Source organism: Mauremys reevesii, unplaced genomic scaffold (assembly GCF_016161935.1).
Source record: "Mauremys reevesii isolate NIE-2019 unplaced genomic scaffold, ASM1616193v1 Contig22, whole genome shotgun sequence".
Lineage (NCBI taxonomy): Eukaryota > Metazoa > Chordata > Testudines > Geoemydidae > Mauremys > Mauremys reevesii.
Genome location: NW_024100832.1, coordinates 300,718 through 326,831, shown reverse-complemented (window position 1 = coordinate 326,831; position 26,114 = coordinate 300,718). Strand labels below are relative to the sequence as shown.

The 26,114-nt window shown below is 51.8% G+C and overlaps 1 protein-coding gene across 1 annotated transcript; it reads right to left on the bottom strand.

Annotated features, from left to right (window-relative positions):
- Window positions 1-9,665: 9,665 nt before the first annotated feature.
- Window positions 9,666-19,357, bottom strand: LOC120393525 (zinc finger protein 777-like). The gene is made up of 7 exons (XM_039518114.1): window positions 19,301-19,357; window positions 17,680-17,806; window positions 13,331-13,435; window positions 12,668-12,751; window positions 11,811-11,912; window positions 10,612-10,776; window positions 9,666-10,468 (listed from the first exon to the last, which is right to left on the bottom strand). The coding sequence occupies exons 1-7, from the start codon at window positions 19,355-19,357 to the stop codon at window positions 9,666-9,668; spliced, it is 1,443 nt and encodes a 480-aa protein (XP_039374048.1).
- Between the last annotated feature and the right edge of the window lie 6,757 nt (window positions 19,358-26,114).

Genomic DNA, 26,114 nt, shown 5'->3' with positions numbered 1-26,114 from the left:
GCTGAGGTTTATGGGCGTACCACACAGTAATGCATAATCACTCATTCCGATCAATGGATTGTACCTGCAAACTGATTAAAACATGTTTTGATGCCAGGTTTACATGTTCTAGAACAAAATGCGAGGCAATAGTTACCGATGTGCTGGTGCCTTATGCGAAACAGTTATTGGAAGAGGATTTAGATGCTGCACATTTTATTTCTATTTATTCGGATGCATCAAACCACAAGGAAGTAAAATTGATTCCCATAATAAGAAGATATTTTTCATACCAGTCTGGAATACACGTCAAAATTTTGGAAGTAAGAGATCTGCCAGGCGAAACAGCTGACATAGTTACTGATTATATTTTGGAAGTGTTAAAAAAGTATCGTTTAGATACCAAGGTACTTGGATTTTGTGCTGACAACACCAATACTAACTTTGGAGGTATGCGAAGAAGTGGGAAAAATAACATTTTTACCAAGCTGAAATCAAATTTGGGTGGAAGAGAGCTTGTGGGAATTGGTTGTGCCGCTCATATTTTGAACAATGCTATACAAACTGCAGCCAACTGTACCAATTGATGTGCAAACTTTCATCACCAAGATTTATTTATACTTTTATATATACACAGTGCGCGTTAATGAATTGAAAGAATTTTGTGAATTCGTGGACATTGAATATAAGAAAGTCTTGGGATACAGTGCCACACGATGGTTGGCATTACGACCCGCGATTGAGCGCGTCCTACAAATATATCCTGCCTTAAAATCATATTTTGCCTCAAACGAGAAGAGCCCCACAATTATCACAAATTATTTTGATAATTCAGAGACAGAGTCTTGGCTTTACTTTTTGCATAACGTGTCATCAATGTTCCACAATGCTATTTTGAAAATAGAAGGACAGGAGATTTCTATTATAGAAACTAGCAATATTTACAGTGACTTAAAAACAAAATTAGCTGACAGAAAAGCAAACGTTTTCTTGCTGTTACAGGTGCGGCAAAATTTGAAGCAGCTTGAGGAAGAAGGCATATTAAAACCTGCTATTTTCAAAGAAAAAGTGATAGAATTTTATGACACATGTATTCAATATCTAGAGGAATGGGAAGGACCTATTAAGCATACCGAAAAATTCAATTGGGTTTTGTTAAACACTAAACTCACCCATGACAACATTCAAGTTTGCAGTGATTACATTCTTCAGTATTTTTCTGAAATCAATTTAGTAGAAGATGAACTGTTTGATGAAACCTGCTTTGTCCTGCGCTACATTACAGATGAAAAAATTACTCACTGGAGACAAAATTCTGTACCACTATCGAACAGATGGATTGAAATATTCAAAGCCTTCAGTGAAAATGATGTTTCCTACAAAAATATTGGCAAATTGGTAGAATATTGTCTCTGTTTACCAGGAACCAATGCACCTGCCGAATGTCTTTTTTTCTTTGATGAACAATATCTGGTCCAGTGATAAAACTCAAGTACATGTTGAAACTTTGAAATGTTTGCTAATTACTAAATATAATTTTAACCAAACTTGCATGGAATTTTATAAAAACATCCAGGAAAACGAATTATTATTAAAATCAATCCACTCTTCACAAAAATGTAAGAAGCAAAATTAGGAATGTAGATTAAGAACTTTTGTACCATTTTTTATTAAAACCATTTTGTTTTACTGCTACACTTGTTTCTTTATTACTTGGATCCCAAAATCCTAAGTATACAATTATGTACTAATCTACCCATATCAAATTTTTTTTCCCGCAAAATTACTTTAATAATATATAATATAAATATAAGAAGTACATTTTATTGTATTCTTTCACTTAAAGAAAAAAAAAGATAAGCATACTCCGCAATATTTTTTCAACTTATATTCTACGACAGCGACTATTACTCATGCTGGCTGAGCTATTTTAAATGTCCTGGTTTTAAATTTGAAAAAAATGGTCACCTTAGGCAAACATCACATCCAGTTACAAGCACTGAAGAGAAGGGGCAATCATCTTAACCAAGGGCAAGCTGCGGCTTCACTCCCATTGAGAACAATGGGAGATGGTGGCCATTTTGCATAAGGGCAAAAGTTGTCTCGCTCATGGCAGTGAGCTGAGCGCTCTGCGGGCCTCTCCCCCCATGAAGGTGGGGGAAGCCTCATCACACAAGCCTTGGGAACAATCCTGCATTGATCCTAGGGCCTAACAGGATTCAGGGCTTTTCCCCCATGGGAGTGGTCTGCCTCCTTCCCATGTCACTTCCCTTTCCCACAGGGAGGGAAACGCCCAGCCCCACCTCGCACTGAGAGAGTCGCGGATCAGGGCTCTATCATGACTGCAGCACCTTGGAGCAGGAGCCCGTTGTGCCAAGTGCTGAATAAGCTGAACACAAAGTCAGTCCCTGCTGTGCTGGGCTCAGGCTCCTGCTAGGCCGCTTGCCCTGTCATAGTGTTGGTGTCCCTAGGCCTAAGTAAACCAAAGTTGTGACTCTGGGCCTGAGTGAACCAAAGTTCTTCCATGCTGTAAACTTTAACCAGCCTAAGATGCTAATAAACAGCAAGCAAAACATGTAACAGTCAGCTTTTCTAGCAAACAGCTAACAGCTGTAGCTTCACTCAAACTAGCAAAAGCGGTAGTGATAGAAAGGGGGAAAGTCTACATACGCCTGGGCCGACAAGGCCAAAGATAAGCATGCGAATGGGAACTTTTCTAACACGCTAAAATGTAATGTTTAAAGTATCTGCTGTTGGGAAAGGAGGGGTGAGGGGGAAAACAAAGCAAAAGGCTTACACAGACAGCTTAAGGTATAAATGCTGGGACCCCGCCTACGCGCGGGTGTGCAGGATTTGAGAATGCTTTTTCTCCCTGGCACCTTATTTGAGATCAAATAAACTTGGTTTGCTTCTCCACCCTGGTGTGTTAATTAGTGCAACGCACACCGGGCAACGAACCCTGCTGTTGCTCTCCTCGGGCCCTTTGGGCCGGCAACAATAGGGAAGCACATGCTGGGGTTGCCACCTCTGAGACTAAAAACAAAAAACAGACCCATCCTGGCTGATCCTGAGCCCACAACACTGCACAGCTGGCAGTGTGCACTGAGCAGCTGAGCAGAGTCCCAGCAACGATCCTGGGACAACCTGGCCTCCAGCAACGGTGACCAGATGTCCTGATTTTATAGGGACAGTCCCAATTTTTGGGTCTTTTTCTTATATAGGCTCCTATTGCCCCCCACCCCGTCCCGATTTTTCACACCTGCTGTCTGGTCACCCTACCTCCAGCAGCCCTCTCCTCTCCCCAGCCACATCCTCCAGACGTCTCGCTCATGTATGCTAACTCCTGTCAGTCCACTGCTGCCTTCTCCACAGCTTTGTACGAGCAGAGAAGAAAGGGAGGGGGTACGTGGGCCACATCATTGCTACTAAATATATAACTAACCCAGGAATGTACATGAAACGTAAGCATGGGTGCCCTGCTTTGCCACTGCTGTGTAACGTACAGGTGGGAAGTGCCCGATTTTAAGGCCAGAAGGGGCTATTAGAACATGTTGTCTCACCTGCATGGCCCAGGCCAGAGAATTTCACCCAGTTACTCCTGTATAGTCTATTCCCGTCTAACGTATTCCCCAGTCCTATGAGCTGATGCACCTGTGCAGGTGGAACTGCTGGACTGGGGCCTTCGATTGTAAACTCCTTGATGCTTGGCTCCCCTTCTGTACTGAACTCAAGCGAGAGCCACCCCGTTTGCTCTCAGCAAATAACAGTAGTGGTTTTAGGAACAAACTTTATTTAAGACTCTTCCCATAGGAAAAAAAAGGCTGAAGGATGTTAATGGTCAGCCTGTGAAATAAACAACGCTCACTGGGTCAGCCAGTCATTTAAAGCTTTTTTACGTTTTCCTTTTATGAAAAGTCAGGCCAAGAGAAACAAACCACAAACATACAGGGGGGAACAGCTCTCATCTGACATACAGTGCCAAATAGATTGTACCTCAAACTCCCCAGGCAACACAAGTCCGTGGCCCAAGAATAGATATAAAGTTACATTAAAAACAAACTGTTAAAAGAACATTTAAGGTTGCAAAGTCAAGCACTGAAGTCAGGAAATGCCAAAATTAAGGTGTTCTGTCTCCTCTATATCCCAGTCAGGCCATTTCTTTCTCCCCTGTTCTAGAAAGTCTGGATGGTTTTTCAAGGGAACAGCAGGAGGCACATCCTGTGCCAAATTTCAAGTCCCTGCTCCAAAGTATGAAGGCAGTAGAGCAGTAGAGCTTCTCAATGAAAAGGTTATACGAATATTTTAACATGGGCAAAACTGTCCTTTCCCCTAATCTCATTCTTGGAGATGGCGGAACTGTCTCATCTGAAACTTTCCCCAGTTGTTCAGCCTGAGGCAAACGACCTGGCATGGAAAATGTCAGGCCCCATGGTTAAAGTCTGGCTAAGCTCCAAGCAACTGAACCCAGAGCCCAATAATGGACAGTGTTAGGCGAACTGTGCTATAGGTCAGGGAAGTCTATTTTTTGCCAAGGTCCAAATTTCTTGGTCAAGGTACAGTCAAGGCCCAGACGCCAGAGAAAATAATAAAATAAAATAACAAGTAAATAAAGATTCCGGGCTCCATTCAAAAGCGTCTGGTGGTGTGGATTTGGCCCATGCTACAGGCAGCGCTACCAGCCGCACTTATAACAACAGCCATTTATCTTTACAAAAGACTTAAGATCAAACCCGGGGTCTGTCTAGTCTGGGATGCCGGCTCCAGAAATATCTGGTGCCTGCAGTTTCAGGAGACAATGCAAGAAACCCCCTAGTGGACAATGATAATCTTGTTTCATTTGACTGGATGATTTAGGTTTCTCACATGTCAGGATCCAATGGCAGTAATACTATCCATTTCTGTGTGGATAAAGAAAGTACGAAATAGCTTCAGTCTTCCACCACAGGGGGGTGCAGCAGTATAATTGCAGAGAACGGCAATCATGCAAAAATTAACAGAAAGGACAGAGAAATCATTAGTTCTTACGATCTACAGATTAGCTGGGAATAGCCATTGAAAGAAAGAAATACAATATTCAGTGTAAAACACAAAACAAAAGATACCAAGTGGGGAAATCTCAGGCCCTTGTCCACATGACAAGGACAACTGTGGGTTCTGGAATCATTTCCCAATGTCTCCATCCCACCTGCTCACAACAAATACAGTGGAGTTGTATTCATTCACCAGCTTTTTTCTGGTGTGAGGCCTGAGCTGAAGCAGTGAGCAAGCTTTGCTGATATAAAGCAAAGTCAGCAAAAGTCAGGCTGTGAGCAGACGTCAGGCTCTGCCTGCTCACAAGTTCATAGGATTTGGCAAGAACAGGGCTGATACTGCAGAAACACACACATTCCTAAGAAGTGCTAGGCACAGAGCACTCACGCAAACACCCTCCGATATCAAGTGGTACCAGAACATCCTGATGTCAAGGATGGTACAGACACATTCCCCAAGGAGAACAGGAACACACTGACCCCTCCCAAAGATGAGGTCAGGATGACAGTGAGTAATAGAGAGGTTTTAATTGAACCAACATGTACAAGGTGCTGGGTAATAACTAGCGACGTCAGGGGGCAGTAACTAACAATAACAGAGGGGCTGTACTAACTTGTTTGTATCAGTATAAAGATGGATCTCAGAGGGAGCATCTTTGTCCAGCTGAGGGGGAATAGAAAGTCCTACCGCTCACTGAGCTGTGTTCAGTGTCCCGGCATACGTGTCTTAATATCCTCGTAGAGTCTGACAGGTGCTATTACCATGCTCTGTCGACAATAAACCTGGCCTGGTGCCTTCGTCCCTTAACTGATCTTGTGGTAATTGGGCGGTTTGCTCAAGGTCTGCTGTGCTGGCTGTCTGCACAGGGCTGGGGCAGCACACAGGGAGAAAACATACACGCAGCCAAACATCTAACCACACTGCCACACCCACTACAGATTCCTTCACAGATTCCAAGAACAGAAGGAACCTTTAGATCAGGGATCAGCAACCTTTGGCACACGGCACACCAGGGTGTTTCTGGCGGGCTGGGCAGATTTGTTTACCTGCCGCGTCCGCAGGTTCAACCAATTGCAGCTCCCACTGGCCGCAGTTCTCCGCTCCAGGCCAATGGGGGCTGCAGGAAGCGGCACGGGCCGAGGGAGCCTTGTCCTTCATTGGAATGCAGTCCATTGGAGTGGTGGAAGGTCAATGCACAGCGTTTTCCAAGGCTGGGAAAACTGGCAAAGAATTGCCCGTGCATTCCAGGATTGTCTGTGCCTGCAGAACGTGTGTTTTCCAACGCTGGCCTTCCCGTTAATCGGCTGCACACAAGACCAACACCAGAGCATGTAAACAAAACAAAATCAGCAGGAGAGTTGAAATTCTAATGGGACTTTTTGTGTTTTAGGGTGGCTCAGGGATATGATGTAAAAAGTTAAATAAAAGAGTGGGTTTTACACATACGACTGTTTTTGTTGTTAGTAAAGACACTTGACAAAGATAATATATATGTGGGGTAGATTGTGAATCATTAACAATTAAACATTTACCCGAAACAATTTTAATGGTTTGAACGTTTACTTTCTTAATGCTTTACATCCCTAATATGTTCGAGAGCTCTTTGATTGAAAAACTTTCCATTGGCGCCTGCTGGGTCTCTGAGAATCACAGGGTGTGATCCAGTTACACGTGGTGCATCAAACATATTCTGAAGGAGCTTTACGTAAAATCTAGGGTGGGATAGTCAATTATTTTTTGTCAAAGTCCAAATTTCTTGGGCAAGGTATAGTCAAGGTCCAGACTTCAGAGAAAGTAACCAAAACCCAACAACGACGATAAGTACAGTAGAACCTCAGGGTATGTTTACACTACAAAATTAGGTCAAGTTTATAGAAGTTGATTTTTTAGAATTCGATTTTATACAGTCTATTGCGTATGTCCACACTAAGCGCATTAAGTCGGCGGAGTGCGTCCTCACTACCGCGGCTAGCATCGACTTACAGAGGGGTGCACTAGGGGTAGCTATCCCTCAGTTCCCACAGTCTCCGCTGCCCATTGGAATTCTGGGTTAAGCTCCCAATGCCTGATGGGGCAAAAACTTTGTCGTGAATGGTTTTGGGTACATGTCGTCAGGCCTCCCTCCCTCCCTCCTTCCTTCCGTGAAAGCAACGGCAATTGTTTCGTGCCTTTTTTCCGGGGTCCTGTCCGCCGGACCCGCTCAGCCCGCTGCCTGCCTGGATGATCTGAACCCCAGGCAGGCAGTGGGCTGAGCGGGGCCGGCTCAGCCTGCTGCTAGTCTGGGGCTCTGTCCGCTGGCTCCTGCCAGCCGGGGTCCCGCTCAGCCCCACTCAGCTGGCAGACCTCAGTGAGGTCGATCAGGGGTGCCTGGACAGCCATGGCTGTCCTCCTCAGAGACTGACTCCAGGTCATTCTCTTCTTTAAGTTTCGTCTGATGGAGATTCAGTCCTGCCTGGAATATCATGCGAGCTGGAGGCTTCTGCCTCAGGCTGCTCTCCCAGCCGGCAGCACCGCGCGGTCGCACCTACCCCAGGCTGCCCCTTGCTCCCATGGCTCATGAAGCCTGCACAGTAGTAAGGAGCAGTTCAGCTTGTGCCATGACAAATCAGAAGGAAGGGTCGCACTCTATGGGCCACGTTAAGGTTATTTCAGAGTCCTAGATAGCATTTAGTCCCTATAAAAGGCTTCATGAAAATTTCCCCCCGCTCTGCAACTCATCCCATGGAAAGGAGGGGATTTCAACCCACCTAAGGGCTCATTCACAAATGGCCGACGGGAGCTGGGAGCAGTTTTGGAAGATATTTGGGTTGGGTTCACAGATTTTAAACATTTAGGGGGAGTTCTCCTACTCGCCTGGGAGCAGGAAGTTGCACTGTGGAAACCCAGATGACCAGAGTGACTGTTCCTTATTCAGACTCTCTCTTCCCCAGCACTAGATCACCCCGAAATGGCACAATTTACATAGTCAATAAGGGCACCATAGACATCTCGCCCCTCGGGCCAAGTTCTGCTCTCACACTAAAGGACGGGGATCTAATGCTAAAGTCAATGGTGGAACTCTGACAGACTTGAACGGGAGCAGCACAGGGCGCCAAGTCTGGAGTAACCCCACTGACCGCCGTGACATCGCTCCGCATTTCCACAGGTCAAACCAAGTAGAAACAGGCCCGAGCCAGATGCTGCGCCAGGTCTGCCTCGTTGGCTGCTGTCCAGCCCCACTGAAGACAATAGGGTGGGAGCCGTGTAACAGGGCCTGGTGCCTGTCCCGCCAGCTGCTTTTCTAGAGCAGGGTTCTCACAACCCTCAGAGTGCAGCCACCAACCCTCGCTGGCGGCCGCTCTCACAATTTTCCCTAAAATACTTAATTAACTTTTGGAAAAACAAATCAATATGCACAGACACGCGTCCAGATCATTGTCGTTTATTTATGTAGGGTTTTTGCAGACTCAATATTAAAAATGCTTTGAGCAGGGGGTTGGACTAGATACCTCCTGAGGTCCCTTCCAACCCTGAGATTCTATGAGTCTATGATTCTAATAATGCACAGCTGTCTCTATTCTTTACTGGGCCTAAACAGAACAGAAACACAAGGAGCTCTGCATGTTCTTGTCTTTTTTCTTGTTGTTTCTTTTGCTTTTTTGGTTGTTTTTTAGACTTGCTACAGAGTGAGTCTGTTGTGAGAAGTGCTAACAAACAACATACAAACATCACTTTTCCCAGCAGACTTACTCAGTCCCGGCAAGCCTGGGGACAAATTAAGCCCTGGATGGGGGAGTGGGCATGGAGACAGCGGGGGCCGGTGACGATGGGGCACGGGAGGAAGCAGCGGGGGCCAGGGTGGCGGGGGGTGAGCTCGGGGCCAGCGCCGGCCACCCCATGGCCAGGGAACGAAGCCTGAAGCGCCATGGCTGGAGCCCGCCACTTAAGGGCTGATGCCAGACCCCACTCCCCGCAGGAAGGTGAGGAACTCACGGGCTGCCTGCTCCTCCAGCTTGTGTGTCTCCACATGGGGGCAAGGCCCAACCACTACTGACGGCCCCGAGGCGGGGCCAACGCTTTGCGCCCGCCCCCCCATCCTATCATAGAATCATAGAATCTCAGGGTTGGAATCTCCAGGGCCTGGGCCACAAGAACGTACAGGGGAGTCGCATCTTACGTGGGGGTTAGGTTCTGAAGTCAGCGCGTGAGGCGAAAATCGCGTCTAGTCAAACGCTCATTGAGTGGAATGGCGGGCGGAATCACCCGCACTACGGGTACAGTATTTAAATTGCTATTTCTCTCTTTTGTTTTGTTTTGCCGAGTGCGTATAGTTAAAATCGCGTTAGTTAAATGTGCCTGTGATGCGACTCCACTGTAACTTACGCTTGCTTGAGATGTCGGGGGCGGGGATCAGACCCTGGTGTAAGTGCTGTTGAAACCAATGGGATCTCAGTCCTGGAGATGCTGCCAGACAACACGTCGGCTGGGATGGCTTGAACTAGCACCCTCTGCTAGCCCCTTGCCCTGCTCTCCCCTCACTTAGCACATCCGCTGACACTGGCTCCTGATTCGCACTGGCAGGAAGGGTAGCAGAACGAGTGTCACGGCCCAAGTGACGTGGTTCCATCACCCACCCCGATTTCCGGACCTGCTCACAGCAGCACCCCCATGATGGTTCATTCCTGGCCGGGCTGGGCCCGGCCGGCCGCTGGGAGCCGCTGCCCCAGGTGGGTCCGTTGGTGGGCAAGGAGGTTGGACACGTTGCTGAAGCTCTTGCCGCACTGGGCACAGGGGTAGGGCGCCGCCGTGTGCACCCGGGCTGGTGCTTGGTGAGGTCCTGCTTCTGGCTGAAGCTCTTGTCGCAGTCCGTGCAGGGTAGGGGCGCTGCCGTGTGCACCGGGCTGGTGCTTGGTGAGGTCGTGCTTCAGGCTGAAGCTCTTGCCGCAGTAGGTGCAGGGGTAGGGGCGCTCGCCCGTGTGGGTGCGCCAGTGCGTGTACAGATTGGAGACCTGGCTGAAGGCCCGGCCGCAGTCGCTGCAGAGGTAGGGCTTCTCCCGTGTGGATGCGCGGTGCGCCTTGAGCCGCTGGCTCTGCCCAAAGCTCTTGCCGCAGTCGGCACAGACGTAGGGCCGCCGCCCGTGGATGCGCTGGTGGATGGTCAGCTTCTGCTTGTCCTGAAGCTCTTGTCGCAGTCGGTGCAGGCGAAGGGCCGCCGCCCGTGTGGATGCGCTGGTGCCGACCAGCACCTGCTTCAGGGTGAAGCTGCGCCCGCAGAGGTTGCAGGCGGCGGCCGCTCCCGGTGTGGATGCGCTGGTGCTTGATGAGGTTGGAGACGTGGCTGAAGCTCTTGCTGCAGTCCGGCAGGGGTAGGGCGCCCCGAGTGGGGTCTCTGGTGCTTGGTCAGGTCCCACTTCCTCCGGAAGCCTTTCCCGCACTCCGGGCACTTGTGGGGTTTCTCCTTCTTGGGAACGCTGCTCTCCTGCGCACCGGGAGGGGCCGTGCCATTGGCTCTCGGGGCACACACCGGGCACGGGCTCGGCCCCGCTCCCGTCTCAGGCCCTGACCGCATATTTGGGGAGTTGCTAGAGCACCGGTCACACCCCCGCGTGGCCCCCAGCTCACTCTCCGGTCTCTGAGACCCACGCGAGCTCCGGGAGGTCTCTTGCAGTTCAGGGCTCAGGACAGCTCCCTCTTCTGATCCCCAGAGTAACACCCTGTAGGGCTGCAGGGTCTCAGCCCCGTCGTCCGGATGCTGCTCCTCAGAACTGCTCCTGGCCCTGCCATCTGCTGGGTGGAAAAGAGAGTCCAGAGATTATCCCTCAGGGAGGAGGGAGCACTAATACTCTGGGACCAAGCACCCCCCTCCTCCCAGGAGGCACTGCAGCTCCTGCAGGAAGTGGAGATGGGCCTGCGGATTTCAGCACGGAATAGACAATGGGCCAAAGTCATGCTGGGGTAACTCCATTAACTCCAATGCAGTTACCCCAGCGAGGCGCTGGCTCAGTGTGTTCTCGGGAAAGCGAATTTTCTCTTGTGACTGCCCCAGAGCTCCCAGTGCTGATCTGCCAGCCCAAGGCAATGGGCGTCTCCAGGGCGCAGGCCTCACCCGACAGGCGATTTGTGCCGCGTCTCCCAGCATCCGGTCAGTGCAGCAGCCACCGGGAGAAAGTCACCAACACTGCAAAGCACTGAGGGTCAGAGAGCAGGGAAGAGCCCAGCATGGGCAGACTCAGTGTGGGGGTGACCAGAGGGAGTTTCCCGGGGGCTCTCCGAACAGGCCCACCGGCTCCCAGTCAGGGGATTCAGGGAGAGCGAATCCAGCAAGAGTTTCCCCTAATCTTAACCACCTGAGTATTAAAAACAGCCTCCCCTGAGACCCGGCGCGGGGGTGTCTGACCCTGGACAGCAGCGCTGTGACGTTCCGTAAGGGACTGAAGGCGTCAGGGCTGTAGGGAGGAAACTGGGTGTGTAAGGGGAGGAGATGCAAACACCCACTGGCTGGAGGGGCCGGGTTCTGCCCTGGGCGTGCGCCGAGTGGGAACGCCCAGTAGCTGCAGTGAGTGCAATGGAGAGAGTCTGGGTGAACAGCGTGGCAGCAGGGCACTATCCGCTCAGCAGCTGCATTCCCAGATCTCACCGCAATATCCCAGAGAGAGCAGAAACCGGGTGGGCAAAGGGCTTGGCCTGGGAGGGGACAGAAGGCCGACGGGCACCTCCTGAGACACAACAAATCCTTCGGAGGAAGCCCGGGCGGCAGCTGGGACAGAGTCACTGCTCCCCGCTGTGGAGTCAGCGCGGCTCCCAGGATCACTGCTGCTCACCTCGGCCGATGCTCTCGGGTCTCTCCCCTGCCACGGCGCACTGGAGGATGCTGGCCCATAACCGGCGCTGCTGCTCCCCGGGCCCACTCAGGACATCGCCGCCTGACAGGTGGAAAAGAGAATCCAGAAATTGTCTCACAAGCTGCAGCCAAGAGGAAACGGCTCCTGACCACCAGCAGCAGGATGGGGCTAGGCCATCCCCCCAGCTGGCACGCACAGAACCCCCAGCTCCTCGGAGCACAGAGGGGTGGTGGCGTCATTTGGGGAGGGTTGGATTGCAGCAGGGAGGAAGCAGAAACAAGGGGCCAAATCTCCTCTGCTGCACGCAGGTCCCACTGCATTCAAGGCTTCCCCCGGGGCTGATGGTATCCCAGGAAGTCTGTTTCCTTGGCCAACCCCTTGCGAGTCCCTAATGGGGACCGGATATGCCGGGAAGGTGGCATCACCCACTCACACCCCCCTGGGAGGACCCAGCCTACATCTCCCCCCACAGCAGCCTGCGGCAGCATTCCCATGGAGGGGCCGAGAACAGGACACCATCGCTGCTCATACAGAGACTCTGCTGAGGATAAAGGCCCAGGAGCACCTACCCTCCCCCCAGCAGGAGGTGGAGGCCAGCGAGCAGGCAGAGGAGAGTCCATGCTGGATGACTGGGATGTAAGATAACCAGACACAGGTCTGCACGGGCCCCCCACCCAGTCAGTGATCTTAGGGAAACAGACCCCAGGGCCCTTCCCTAACCTCAGCCCCACGTGAACGAGGAACAGAGCCCTCAGCAGCCTGGGACGGGGTCTTTGCCCAGCTCTTCTCTCCAGAGTCCAGGCAGCACCGAGGGAGCTGGGCTGGGTGCTACTCACCTTGGCAGGGACTCTCCGGAGGCTCCCACACCAGGGAGTCCTGCTGGGGGCTGACCCACGGCTCACAGCACTGCTCCTCCTCCTCTGCTGGAGGGAACATAACCCAGATGCTACTTCCTAAGCCTGGGAAACACTCAGACCCCCTGCAGTGGGGCTGACAGAGGCAGCCCCACATCCTTCCCCCAGCATCTGCGTCTGTACGTCGCCCTGTCAGCACAGCGCTGCCTGGCTGCGGCCGTGCGGGAGGATGATCCCGCTTGGGAGGAGCAAACACTGGAAGTGTCCAGCAGGGTGGCAGGGATGCAGGGGTGAAAGAGCCAGTGCCCAACGAACAGCCCCCTCCCCAGGAGAGACCGAAACAGGAGAGCATGCCAGGTCAGCGAACAATTCTCACGGAAATAATCATGGTTCACAGGGAGCCTGAAAACTGAGGAGCAAGGGGCTTGTGCTGGGGAGGGGAGGCAGGTGGGACAGGCCCAGACATGACACCTGGGCCGGAGGAAGCCGGGGAGAAAGGGAAGCCGGGGCAGCAGCCTGCGACGAGGTCACTGGACTCTGACCCTTACAGCCCCGTCTAACCATATGGTTCTACGATTCCGTGACTCCAGCGCCTCACTGCAGAGCAGGAGCCGCGCTGAGGGAGCTGGGATTGCTGAGACTCACCCGGAGAGGGGCTCTCCCACGCCACGGGGCCCTGCGGGGTGTGGACCCACGGCTCTTCCCCACGCTCCAGCCGATATAAGAGGTCAGGCTTGGGGCCCGGGTAACCTGTGAGTGGGAAGAGACCGGGGCGGTCAGGGCTTGGAATATATGAACAGTTTTGCCTTGATTTCAGTGCACAGTTTGCCATCACCTGAACAATTGGTGTAAAACCCCTCCGGAGCGTCCCAGTTCTGAAATGGACAAGGACTAAGAGGGTGGATAGGAACAGACTGAAAGCTGTGGAAACGCCACAGAAGACACAATACGTTTATCACCTTGAAGTGTTCCTTTTAACTGACACCCCGCCAGTGAGACGAAAGGGCCGCGTCACACCTCTCTGTGCCCCTACGTGCTGCAGGAGGGTGCGCAGATCCTGCATCTATCGACACCAAACGCCATTTGCTGCAGCGCTGCCCATTCACCTGGCTTGTTTAGAGCTCTCTGAGCAAGCGTCCGCCCGGGGACACTTGGGGAAGTGACAAAGGGCTTGTCTACACTTGAAATGCACCATTGCTGTGCATCAGCGTAGATGCCACCTGCGCCAACAGGTAATCCACCCAGCCGTAATCCATTGGCACAGGTAATCCACCTAGCCGAGACGCAGGCAGCTAGGTCAACGGAAGGATTGTTCCATCAACCTAGCGCTGTCTACACGGGGTTAGATTGGCTTAAGTACATCACTCAGGGGTGTGAATTTTTCACACCCCTGAACAACGTAGCTGGGGTCAACCTAACTTTTCAGTGTAGACCAAGCCTTAGTTTGCTGGAATTTACTCCTCCTCCGGATTAAATTATAATGAACTAAAGCCCCTGTACTCCTGAGTGAGACCATCCATATGGGAGTTTAATGTGATTTCATTTATGCCCATTGACTTCACACCTTTGGTGGATCTGTGACGCTGGCAGACTGGCTGCCAGCTCTTCCGAGGCCCCTGTGCCTCAGTGAACACTGACTAATGCATCCCGGGAAACCAGTCTGACTCACCAGTGTGTTGGTCTTGTTAAAACAGATATTAGAGTGATAAGAATGTGTTTAGACTTTATGAAATGCGCCTAGGATGCTGCATGTATAAATCTCACTTAAAACATTTGTATCCTATGTTATAAGGTAATATTTCAATATTTGCTCTAATGTAGCTATAAAAGTGTTTGCTATGAAGTTGGAAACCCTCCCAGTCAGGAGGGAAGCATTGCCGAGTACGAAATGCTAGTTTACCACAAGAGGTGTCTCTCCCGCCCAACAAAAGAAGCTCTGTGGACATCAGGCAAACCCATGTGTAACATCAGTGGACAGAAGACTGTTGACTGCTCCCCCCATACCCACGGAGAGGAGACATGCACGTACGCTCGACCCATCAGTGGGAATTCTAGGGAAAGGTAACAAAAATGCCAGACCAGAAAGAACTTTATCTTTATGCTGCTTGGACTCAGAGAGGCAAAGATCCCCAGCTGCTCAGGTTGCGTTAGCCCTAAAGGAGATATCGAGCTTGCTTCTTATAGAAGCTTCTGTTTCCTTTTGAACTTCAGATGGTAACTCATTTCGGTGTGTGTCTGTTTACCTGCCTTAACCTTGTAAATAACTATTTATTTCCCCTAGTTAATAAACCTTGAGGTAGTTTATTACAGGAGTGGCTTCAAGTGTTGTCTTTGGACAACTTGACCTGCAGGACTGGGAGTAACCTGAATATTGGTGAGAGTTTTGGTGTAGGGGACACTCTATCACCAAGCAGCAAAGAGTCCTGTGGCACCTTATAGACTAACAGACGTTTTGGAGCATGAGCTTTCGTGGGTGAATACCCACTTTGTTGGATGCATGACGTGCATCTGACGAAGTGGGCATTCACCCACAAAAGCTCATACTCCAAAACGTCTGTTAGTCTATAAGGTGCCACAGGACTCTGTGCTGCTTTTACAGATCCAGACTAACACGGCTACCCCTCTGATACTCTATCACAAAGGCAGGCTTGTCTGGATGGCCAGACAGACAGCGTGACCAAGGGGACTGTCGGTGACTCCATGCCTGAGGCGTTCACACTTGTCACTTGAGGGGTGAAATCTAAGTATTGAACACAAGCAATTGGGGGTTTATGCCACCCACGTTCATGAGCCATTCCAGACAGCCTGACAGGATCCACCTTAGCTGTTCTGACTGTCCCTACGCAGACATGGCCCGCAGGTCCTCACAGCCCTCTCTGGTCTTCAGTAATGTACCTCTGTGCCATCTGCGCACCTTCCTTTCTGGAGCAGTGAACACCCCAGGACCTGCTAGAGAACCTCCCGGCCCCAGCTGTTACCTTCTGTCATGATGGAAATGGACCACAGAATCCCACTCCTGGATTTCCAGCTCCTTGCCGGTTGCTGAGCCATGCCAATACTTTGTCCCCCAGGCTCTGGGAGCTGGCAAGAGCCACTGGGGGTCTGTTGTAAGTCTGGCTCAGGAAGGGCTGGCCCATAATAAGTAGCGTTATTGGTGTGTCTCACAGAACCGGAGTCACTCCTTGGTCTGCGTGCACACTGACAAGCCTTCGCTGCGTTACAGGTGGGAGAAGCCTTACAGTATGTGACAAAAGGGACAGGGAGCTGCCATGTGAGGATGGTGGAGAAATTCTTGGGGTTAGGGCATAAGGAATATGAAGTGGGGGGCATTTTCTACAGGTCACCACGACGGCACGACAAGAGAAAGAGAAAAAATTCCTGCACCAAGCCCCAGTCCACACACCTCTGTAGCTGTGGGGGATCTGAATTACCCAGATATCTGCTGTGTAATGAATACAGCCAAGCAATCATCCTCAAACAGGTCTTCTGAATAAGGCAGCCTATGATCCTGGCTGTAGAGTTTCCAATCAAACAGGAGATGCCATCCTGGGTCTGCTTCCTAATTCTAAGGAGGAACTGACTGAATGTAACAGGAAGGCTTGAAACATACCACCATAAAATGCCTGCATTTATCCTAGTCGAACAGATTCACACGGGGCCTTATCCAAAGCCCACTGAAACCAACGAGCATCTTTCCGTTGACTTCAAGGAGCTCTGGGGCAAATCCAGAATGCGGCACTCTTTTGCAGGACGATTCACGGGGTAGAGATGACTCGTGAGAAAGGACTACAGGATTAGAGGGGCAGTGGGAGGAAGTAGGGACATGAGCCAATGCGGAAGACAAGATAATTAAGGCACAACAGAGCACAGCTCCTCTGAAAAGAATAATGTAAGAAAGAAAAAGCGGGCAAAGCTTCCTTCAGGAGGGACTGTTCCCAATGCAAGGGTCTGTGCTAGAAACAGAGTGAGGAGGCGACTGAACAGAAAATGCACGGTGCAGAGAAAATAAGAGCAGTAAAGAGGCCAAATGAATTAATGCAGATGAAGGGCAATGGTGAAGAGAACGGCTTTTACGAGTGTGTCATGGAAAAAAGCACAAGGGGGAACCATCAGTAAAGAAAACCAAAATGGCCACGGTACTCACTCCTTTTGGAAATCATTCTTCAAGAAGAAAAATCAAGACATCTGAACAACCTGTAAGGACGGGAGACCCAGTAAAAATAACCATGGATCTAGAACCGGTGAGAAAACACTTGGAAAAGATACACCTATCCAGATCAGCCCGGATGGGTGGGATGGCACCCTAGGGTACTACAGGAATTAGCTAGCCAATTTACTGGCCATTGCTTGTGAAGAGTCGTGAGCAGATGGACAGGTAACGAGATGGCAGAAAAGCCAGTTTGGTGCCGATTTTCAAAATGTACAGAGACGACACTGAAAATATGCAGGTTATTAATAGCGTAATAGACATCCATGCATAGGCCAGAATCCTTGACATAACTCAGGCTTCAGCCTATAGCAGCAAATGCTGCTTTTGTGTTTCACACACAGACGGAGGCTGGGTAACTGCAATGGCTACCTAGCTAGGCCTAACCACAAACCTCGCACAGTTGTGAAGTGACTGGCCGGTGAGCGCGCCCTGTTTCTCTTGCCCCTGACAAGCAGCCTATTATCCGGTTTTTTGAAACCTCACCTAGGGAGATGACTGTGACATCTGGAGAGAGAAAACAGCAGCAGCTGTCATAACACCTTGAGTGAGTCACCCGCACGACCTCCACAACTTGAGCAGTTGGTTATCCCTGCAAGTGTGAAGCAGAGCTGGGGAACCCACCGTCATGCCAGAGTGTTCATTACACAGACTTTCAATGGTTTTAAATCAGCCGCTTGCTTTGCTGGGGGCGGCTGGGATTCTGAACGCAGATCAAACGTGCTAACGGAAGCCCCAAAACAGAGCCCCCACACGTCTCAGCAAAAGAACGAAAAGAGCTCTTTACCCAAAGAAAGCAGCATTTCATAGTTCTCCGTCATCACCTCCCGGTACAGCTCCTTCTGCCACTCCGCAAACATGTCCCACTCCTCCCGGGAGAAATAGACCGCGACGTCATCAAATACCACTGGCACCTGCAATCACAAGCATTCCACGCTAGCGCTGCCTGCAGCCCCGAGTCCCAGCAAAAGGGCTTTCTAGGGGGGAAATTCACCCCTGTGCAGAAGGCCAGCACAGGAGCCAAGCCCCATGTCAGCCCCAGCTCTGTGAAAAATTCACAGAAATAACCCACAGAAAATCTCTCTCAAGGGGGTTATCCATCCCCGTGTCACTCAGCCAGACTGGGGGATCACAGTGGGCCCTTCTGGACTTGGAGTCTATGAAAAAAACATGCAACATCAGCACCAAATGCAGCCTGGAGCAAGTAGGTTCAACCCACAGTGGTGATGTAAATGGTAGCATGAGAGGCTAATAGAATGGGTGTCCTGGTCTAGCCCGGGCTAGCTGCCCGTCAGGTGTGCAGGATGAGGGTAATGCACCTGCCAAACTGGCCGAAGAGGAGTTATTCTTGTTCAGCCTTTGTCCATAGCTACCCGTGTGCATGGCAGCCCCCACCCCTATGGAAACCCTGGGCTGGGGCACGGCAGCTGCAGTAAATTCGAGCAGCCCGACTCTGTGCTTTACCGGCTCCTATATCACTTTTGTACAGGTGTAAATACTGAGAAACTGCACTGAAGCCAATGACGTTACACAGGTGTAACCTATATCACAAGCTGGCCGATGAGCAGTTCCTGGTCCCACTGAAATCGGTGGCAAAATCGCCAAGTGGTTGCAGGAATTGGCCGGAAGTCCCCAGAGCGTTTACCAGAGCCAGGGTGCAAAAGGAAAACGTCACTAACGTGAGTGATAAATGAAGTACACACAGGGCGGGGGGAGGGAGGATGCTGAATGGATGCTCTGCACCACTACAGCCCAGGGTCCCTGCAGTCAGCCCGAAACAATGGGTGAAATCCGGATTCTACTGAAGACAAGGGAGGTTTTGCACTGACTTCAGTGGGGCCAGGCTTTCACAAGGCAGCTCTAAGATAGGCGTGAGCTATCCCGGCTCACTGCAGTGTGGTCATCAGGAAGCCGGTCTGGGGACTATTTAAATATCCACATTGTTCACAGCACTGAAACCTGCTCAACAGCCCACCCTTATCAGGTAACGGCCTGGCTTACGCTGCTCACCCAGACAGAGAAACATGGGCTTGTGCTTGTCTCTGCTTTTATAATGAAGCATAACACAGACCTGTTCACACTGGGGTTGTATTTGGGGCTTGTCTGCCCTGGGTCTCCTGGAATGCTCTGTGGCTGACTGGAGAGCTAGGGGGCTACTTATTGAAAGTGCTAAAGAACGTGCCCATTGCATGCTCTGGGCACATGAACAAAAGCAATAAAAACTGCATCACAATTTACAAGTAGGACCCAATGGCCCAATAACAAAGACCCTGCTAAGCCCCACAACCTCTCACAGCGCCCCTCATCCACCATGCAATATTCCCTCCTCCCTGGAGACCTGGCACATGGCCCCGGCTGCTGAGTGCACGGAGCGCCACGCACCGCAGAGCCATGTTCCCAGGCCATACTGTCTGCACATGGCCCCGGCTGCTGAGTGCACAGAGCGCCACACACCGCAGAGCCATGTTCCCAGGCCATACTGTCTGCACATGGCCCCGGCTGCTGAGTGCACAGAGCACCACACACCGCAGAGCCCTGTTCCCAGGCCATACTGTCTGCACATGGCCCTGGCTACTGAGTGCACGGAGCGCCACACACTGCAGAGCCATGTTCCCAGGCCATACTGTCTGCACATGGCCCCGGCTGCTGAGTGCACGGAGCGCCACACACCGCAGAGCCATGTTCCCAGGCCATACTGTCTGCACATGGCCCCGGCTGCTGAGTGCGTGGGGCAGCCCACACATCCCAGAGCCATTGTCTCGGGCTGTATTGCTTGTACATGGCCCTGGGCTGGGGTCCACAAGGGCTGTAGCTTCCTTTACTTTTGCCACGAAGCTTGAACTCTGCAGAAGCAGCTGGGAAGGCGGCTGGCCTTGCTTAGCTCCTGCGGAGGGGACTAAGGCCCAGTCTACACTAGAAATGTACATGGGTAGCGCTAGGGTGCCTCAGGACAGGTCTACGCTTAAAATGCTGCGACACTGCAGCTGCGCGGCTGTAGCGAAGCCGCGCTGTGCCAGTGGGAGAGCGCTCCCGGTGTAGTTAATCCACCACTGAGAGAGGCGGCAGCTGTGTAGGAGAGAGAAGCTCTCCCGCCGACATAGCGCTGTCTACACCAGGGTTACAGTCGGTACAATTACATCATGGATTTTTCACACCTCTGAGCTGGGGGGGCAGTGACTGGGGTCACGGGAGGTCCCACTGGGTGGGGGCAGTGGCTGGGGAGGGTTACCGGGGTCCTGCTGGTTAGGGGCAGTGGCTGGGGGTCACATGGGGTCCTGCTGGGGGAGCAGTGGCTGGGGGTCTGCAGGGTTGGGGAGCAGTGGCTGGGGAGTCACACGGGGTCCCGCTGGGTGGGGAGCAGTGGCTGAGGGGGTCACATGGAGGGTCCTGCTGGGTGAGGAGCAGTGGCTGGGGGTCCTGCTGGGTGGGAGGGCAGTGGCTGGTGGGTCACATGGGGGTCCTGCTACGTGGGGAGCAGTGGCTGCGGGGGCACACGGGGTCCCGCTGGGTTGGGGAGCAGTGGCTGGGGGTCACACAAGGGGTCCTGCTGGGTGGGGTGAGCAGCAGCTGGGGGTCCCACTGGGTAGGGGCAGTGGCTGTGGGGTCACACAGGGGTCCTGCTGCGTGGGGAGCAGTGGCTGCGGGGGGTCACACAGGAGGGTCCCACTGGGTGGGAGCAGTGGCTGGGGGTCACACGGGGTCCTGCTGGGTAGGGGAAGTGGCTGGAGGGGTCCTGCTGGGTGGGGAGTCGCACGGGGTCCTGCTGGATGGGGCACACTGCGGGATCACACGGGGTCCCGCTGGGTGGGGAGCAGTGGCTGGGGGTGTCACACTGGGTAGGGGCAGTGCTGGGGGTCCTGCTGGGTGGGGAGCAGTGACTGGGGTCACACGGGGTCCTGCTGGGTGGGGAGCAGTGGCTGGGGGTCACACGGGGTCCTGCTGGGGGGAGCAGTGACTGGGGGGGGTCACACGGGGGGGTCCTGCTGGGTGGGGGGAGCAGTGGCTGGGGGGGGTCACACGGGGGGGTCCTGCTGGGTGGGGGAGCAGTGACTGGGGTCACACGGGGGTCCTGCTGGGTGGGGAGCAGTGGCTGGGGGTCACACGGGGTCCTGCTGGGTGGGGAGCAGTGGCTGGGGTCATGGGGTCCTGCTGGGGGAGCAGTGACTGGGGGTCACACGGGGGTCCTGCTGGGTGGGGAGCAGTGGCTGGGGGTCATACGGGGGGTCCTGCTGGGTGGGGAGCAGTGGCTGGGGAGGTCACACGGGGGTCCCGCTGGGTGGGGCGCGCTGGGGGTCACACGGGGGTCCTGCTGGGTGGGGAGCAGTGCCTGGGGATCACACGGGGTTCCTGCTGGGTGGGGAGCAGTGGCTGGGGGTCCCGCTGGGGGTCACACGGGGTCCCGCTGGGGAGCAGTGGCTGGGGGTCACACGGGGGTCCTGCTGGGAAGGGAGCAGTGGCTGGGGAGTCCCGCCGGGGGTCACACGGGGCCCGGGGCGGGCTCCTACCTGGGCAGGCGGGCGGGCCCGTGTCTCCCGGCCATGCCCGGCGGGCGGCTCCCGCGCAGCAGGAGGCTCCGGCCCGCGGCCCTGGGCTCGGCTGCCCTGGCCCGGCTGCTGCCCGGCGGCCCCGGGGCCCGGAGACCGCCCCGGCGGAGAGACCGGCCCGGCCCGGCCCCGCTTGGCTCGGCTCGGCGGCCACCCGGGCAGGGCATGCTGGGAGCTGGGGCTGGGCCGGGAGCAGCGCCCACCCACACACCGACACACACACACACAGCGACACGCACTGACAGTGACACACGGAGCGCTGACTGCACCCCCCCACACACACACACTGACAGTGACACTGACACACACACTGACAGTGACACACGGATTGCTGACTGCACCCCCACACACACACACTGACACACACACACACACTGACACACACCCACAGCGACAGTGACACACGGAGCGCTGACTGCACCCCCCCACACACACACTGACACCCCACACACAGTGACAGTGACACACAGAGCGCTGACTGCACCCACACACACCCACACACACACTGACACCCCCACACACACACACTGACAATGACACTGACACACACACTGACAGTGACACACGGATTGCTGACTGCACCCCCACACACACACACTGACACACACACACACACTGACAGTGACACACACAGAACACTGACTCTGCACCCATCCACACTCACACTGACACCCCCCCCCCACACACACACACACTGACAGTGACACACAGAGCGCTGACTGCACACACACACACACACACACTGACAGTGACACACGAAGCGCTGACTGCACCCACACACACACACACACACTAACACACACCCCCACACACACACTGACAGTGACACACAGAGCGCTGACTGCACACACACACACACTGACACTGACCTGACACTGACACACACAGAGCACTGACTCTGCACCCATCCACCCACTCCACACACACACAGCTCACAGCCACACCGACACAACCACACTGACACACACAGAGCACTGACTCTGCACCCATCCACATACACACTGACAGTGACACACGGAGTGCTGACTGCACCCATACACACACACACACACTGACACCCCCACACACACACACACTGACACTGACACACACAGAACACTGACTCTGCACCCATCCCCACACACACACAGAACTCACAGCCACACCAACATAGCCACACACAGAGCACTGACTCTGCACCCATCCACACACACAGCTCTCACACACACCCACACACTTACACTCACAGAGCACTGACTCTGCACCCATCCACACACAGAGCTCTCACACACACCCACACACTGACACTCTCACACACACACTGACACAGCAACACTGACACACACAGAGCACAGACTCTGCACCCATCCACACACAGCACTGACACACACAGAGCACGTCCTCAGACTGAGCTCACACACAGAGCTCACACACACACTGACACAGCCACACTGACATACCCATCCACACACAGCACTGACTCAGCACACACACACAGCACTGCCAAAGACTGAGCTCACACACACACAGTAATGAGCTGACACGACACCCGCTGACACAGACTCACATGCACAACTGAGTAGGCACTCACACTGACACAAACACCGCACTGAGCTGACACGACACATACTGACAGAGCTCAGCTGACAGCACACACAGCACTGACACGCAGTGCTGACTAGGCACACACACACACGGCACACACTGATACAGACTCATACACACAGCATTGACACACACAGAGCACTGATTCTGCCTGCATGTGCACACAAATAAGCACATAAGAGTGGCCAGACTGAGTCAGACCCATGTCCTGTCTGCCGACAGTGGCCAATGCCAGGTGTCCCAGAGGGAATGAACAGAGCAGGGAATCATCAAGTGATCCATCCCCTGTCGCCCATTCCCAGCTTCTGGCAAACAGAGGCCAGGGACACCTTCCCTGCCCAGCCTGGCTAATAGCCATTGATGGACGTATCCTCCATGAACTTGTCTAGTTCTTTTTTTGAACCCTGTGATAGTCTTGGCCACAACAGCCTCTGGCAAGGAGTTCCACAGGTTGACTGTGCGTTGTGTGAACAAATATTTCCTTTTGTTTGTTTTAAACCTGCTGCCTATTAATTTTATTGGTGACCCCTAATTCTTGTGTTATGAGAAGTGGTAAATAACACTTCCTTATTTACTTTCTCAATACCGGTCAAGTTTTTATGTCTATCATTATCACCTCTTAGTCATCTCTTTTCCGAGCTGAAAAGTCCCAGTCTTTTTAATCTCTCCTCATATGGGAGCTGTTCCATAATGTTAATCATTTTCATTGCCCTTCTCTGTACTTTTCCCTTTCTAATATATCTTTTTTGAGATGAAGTGACCAGAACTGCACACAGTATTCACGGTATGGGTGTACCATGGATTTATATAGAGGCAATATGATATTTTCTGTCTTATTATCTACCCCTTTTCCAATGATTCCCAACATTCTGTTCACTTTTTTGACTGCCGCTGCACGTTGAGCAATATTGTCAGAGAGCTAGCCACAATGACGCCAAGGTCTCTTTCTTGAGTGGTAACAACTAATTTAGACCCCATCTTTTGATATGTATAGTTGGGAGTCTGTTTTCCAGTGTGATTACTTTGCATTAGGGCTGTCAAGCGATTAAAAAAATTAATCGTGATTAATTGCACTGTTAATAATTAGAATTCCATTTATTTAAATATTTTTGATGTTTTCTACATTTTTCAAATATATTGATTTCAATTACAACACAGAATACAGTGTACAGTGCTCACTTTATATTTATTTTTATTACAAGTATTTGCACTGTAAAAAAACAAAATAAATAGTATTTTTCAATTCACCTAATACATGTACTGTAGTGCAATCTCTTTATTATGAAAGTTGAACTTGCAAATGTAGAATTAAGTACCAAAAAAACTGCATTTAAAAATAAAACAATGTAAAATTTTAGATCCTGCAAGTCCACTCAGTCCTACTTCTTGTTCAGCCAGTCACTCAGAAAAACAAGTTTGTTTACATTTGCAGGAGATAATGGTGCCCGCATCCAGTTTTGTGAGGTCCTTCCACAGTCTGCTTTGGACTGAACTATCTTGAGTAATTTTGTATGGTCTGCAAATTTTGCCACCTCTCTGTTATCCCCTTGTTCCAGATCATTTATGAATATGTTGAACAGCCCTGGTCCCAGTACCAACCCCTGGTGGACACCACTATTGACCGCTCTCCATTCTGAAATATGACCTTTTGTTTCCTGTCTTTTAACCAGTTACTCACTCAGGAGAAGACCTTCCCTCTTATCCCATGACAGCTTACTTTGCTTGAGAGCTTTTGGTATGGGACCTTGTCAACGGCTTTCTGAAAGTCCAAGTGAACTATATTCACCCGATTACCCTTTTCCACATTTGTTGACCCCCTCAAAAATTCTAAAAGATTAATAAATCATTATTTCCATTTACAAAAGCCATGTTGATTCTTCCCCAACAAGTCATGTTCATCTCTGTGTCTGATAATTCTGTTCCTTCCTGTAGTTTCAACTAATTTGCCTGGCACTGAAATTAGGCTTACCAGCCTGTAATTGCCAGGATTGCCTATGGAGCCTTTTTTTTAAATTGGTGTTGTGACGTTGCACTCCATAATGTTTTATGGAAATGCAGTATAAGCTTTATACAGAGTAAACCGGATTTATTTGGGGTTTGGGTCCCATTGGGAACTGGGTGTCTGGGTGCTGGAGATAGGTGACCTGCTGAGCAGTTTTTGGTTAAAGTTTGCAGCTTTGGGGGCATGGCCCAGACCTAGGTCTGTGTTTGCAGCTGGCTAGCATGTCTGGCTCAACAGGGCAGGGGTCTGAATTCCCAGCTAGAAGGGAAAATGGGCTCAGAGGCAAATTCAGCACATTAGTTGACAGTCCCAGTGCTTCCCTCCTCCCCCACCCCTCCTGGGCTACCTTAGCGGTTATCCCCCCATTTGCTGTGATGAAGTACTAAAGAATGCAGGAATCTGAAACAACACCAACTTTATTGCCTCTGCAAGCGGAGATCAAAGGAGGGAGAGGAGGGAGGTTTTTAAGGTCCGGCTTGACAAAGCCCTGGCTGGGATGATTTAGTTGGGGATTGGTCCTGCTTTGAGCAGGGGGTTGGACTAGATACCTCCTGAGGTCCCTTCCAACCCTGAGATTCTAGGATTCTATGGCTTACAGGGAAGCCCTTCTGCACTTGCTCAGCCTATAGCTGAACTGCTCCTTACTATTGTCCAGGCTCCATGAGCCATGGGAGCAAGAGGCAGGCTGGGGTGGGTGTGCCTGAGGCAGAAGCCTGTGCTGATGAGCTCTGCATGGTCACCTTGCTGATCAGCTCGCCACGCTGGCCAAACAGGAAATGAAATTCAAACATTCGTGGGGCTTTACCTGTCTACCTGGCTGTGACGTTATTGATATAAATTGGGACCATATAGAACATGGGTTGCAACCAAGGTCCTGTAGTGGCACCAAATCCTAAGTAAAGGGGGTCATATAAGGTGTCTAAGACCAGGTTCTGGGTTGCTGGTTATGATTATGCTGTCTGTATGTCTGTATCATTTTTAGTTGAAGTTATGAATGTTGGTTCTATGCTGTCAGTATTTCAAGTTTGTGCTGTGCTTCTGGGGGAAGCCTCCCAGACAAGCTGATGTTAGCCCGGCATAGCTGGATTGATG

Coding starts and splice junctions, on each gene's coding strand:
- LOC120393525 (XM_039518114.1), bottom strand. CDS start 19,357: ATGGCTCTGCGGTGTGTGGCGCTCTGTGCACTCAGCAGCCGGGGCCAT. Junction 17,807..19,300: donor GCCGGGGCCATGTGCAGACA/GTATGGCCTGGG, acceptor TTGTGATTGCAG/GTGCCAGTGGTATTTGATGA. Junction 10,469..10,611: donor TGGGTCTCAGAGACCGGAGA/GTGAGCTGGGGG, acceptor CCCGGTGCGCAG/GAGAGCAGCGTTCCCAAGAA.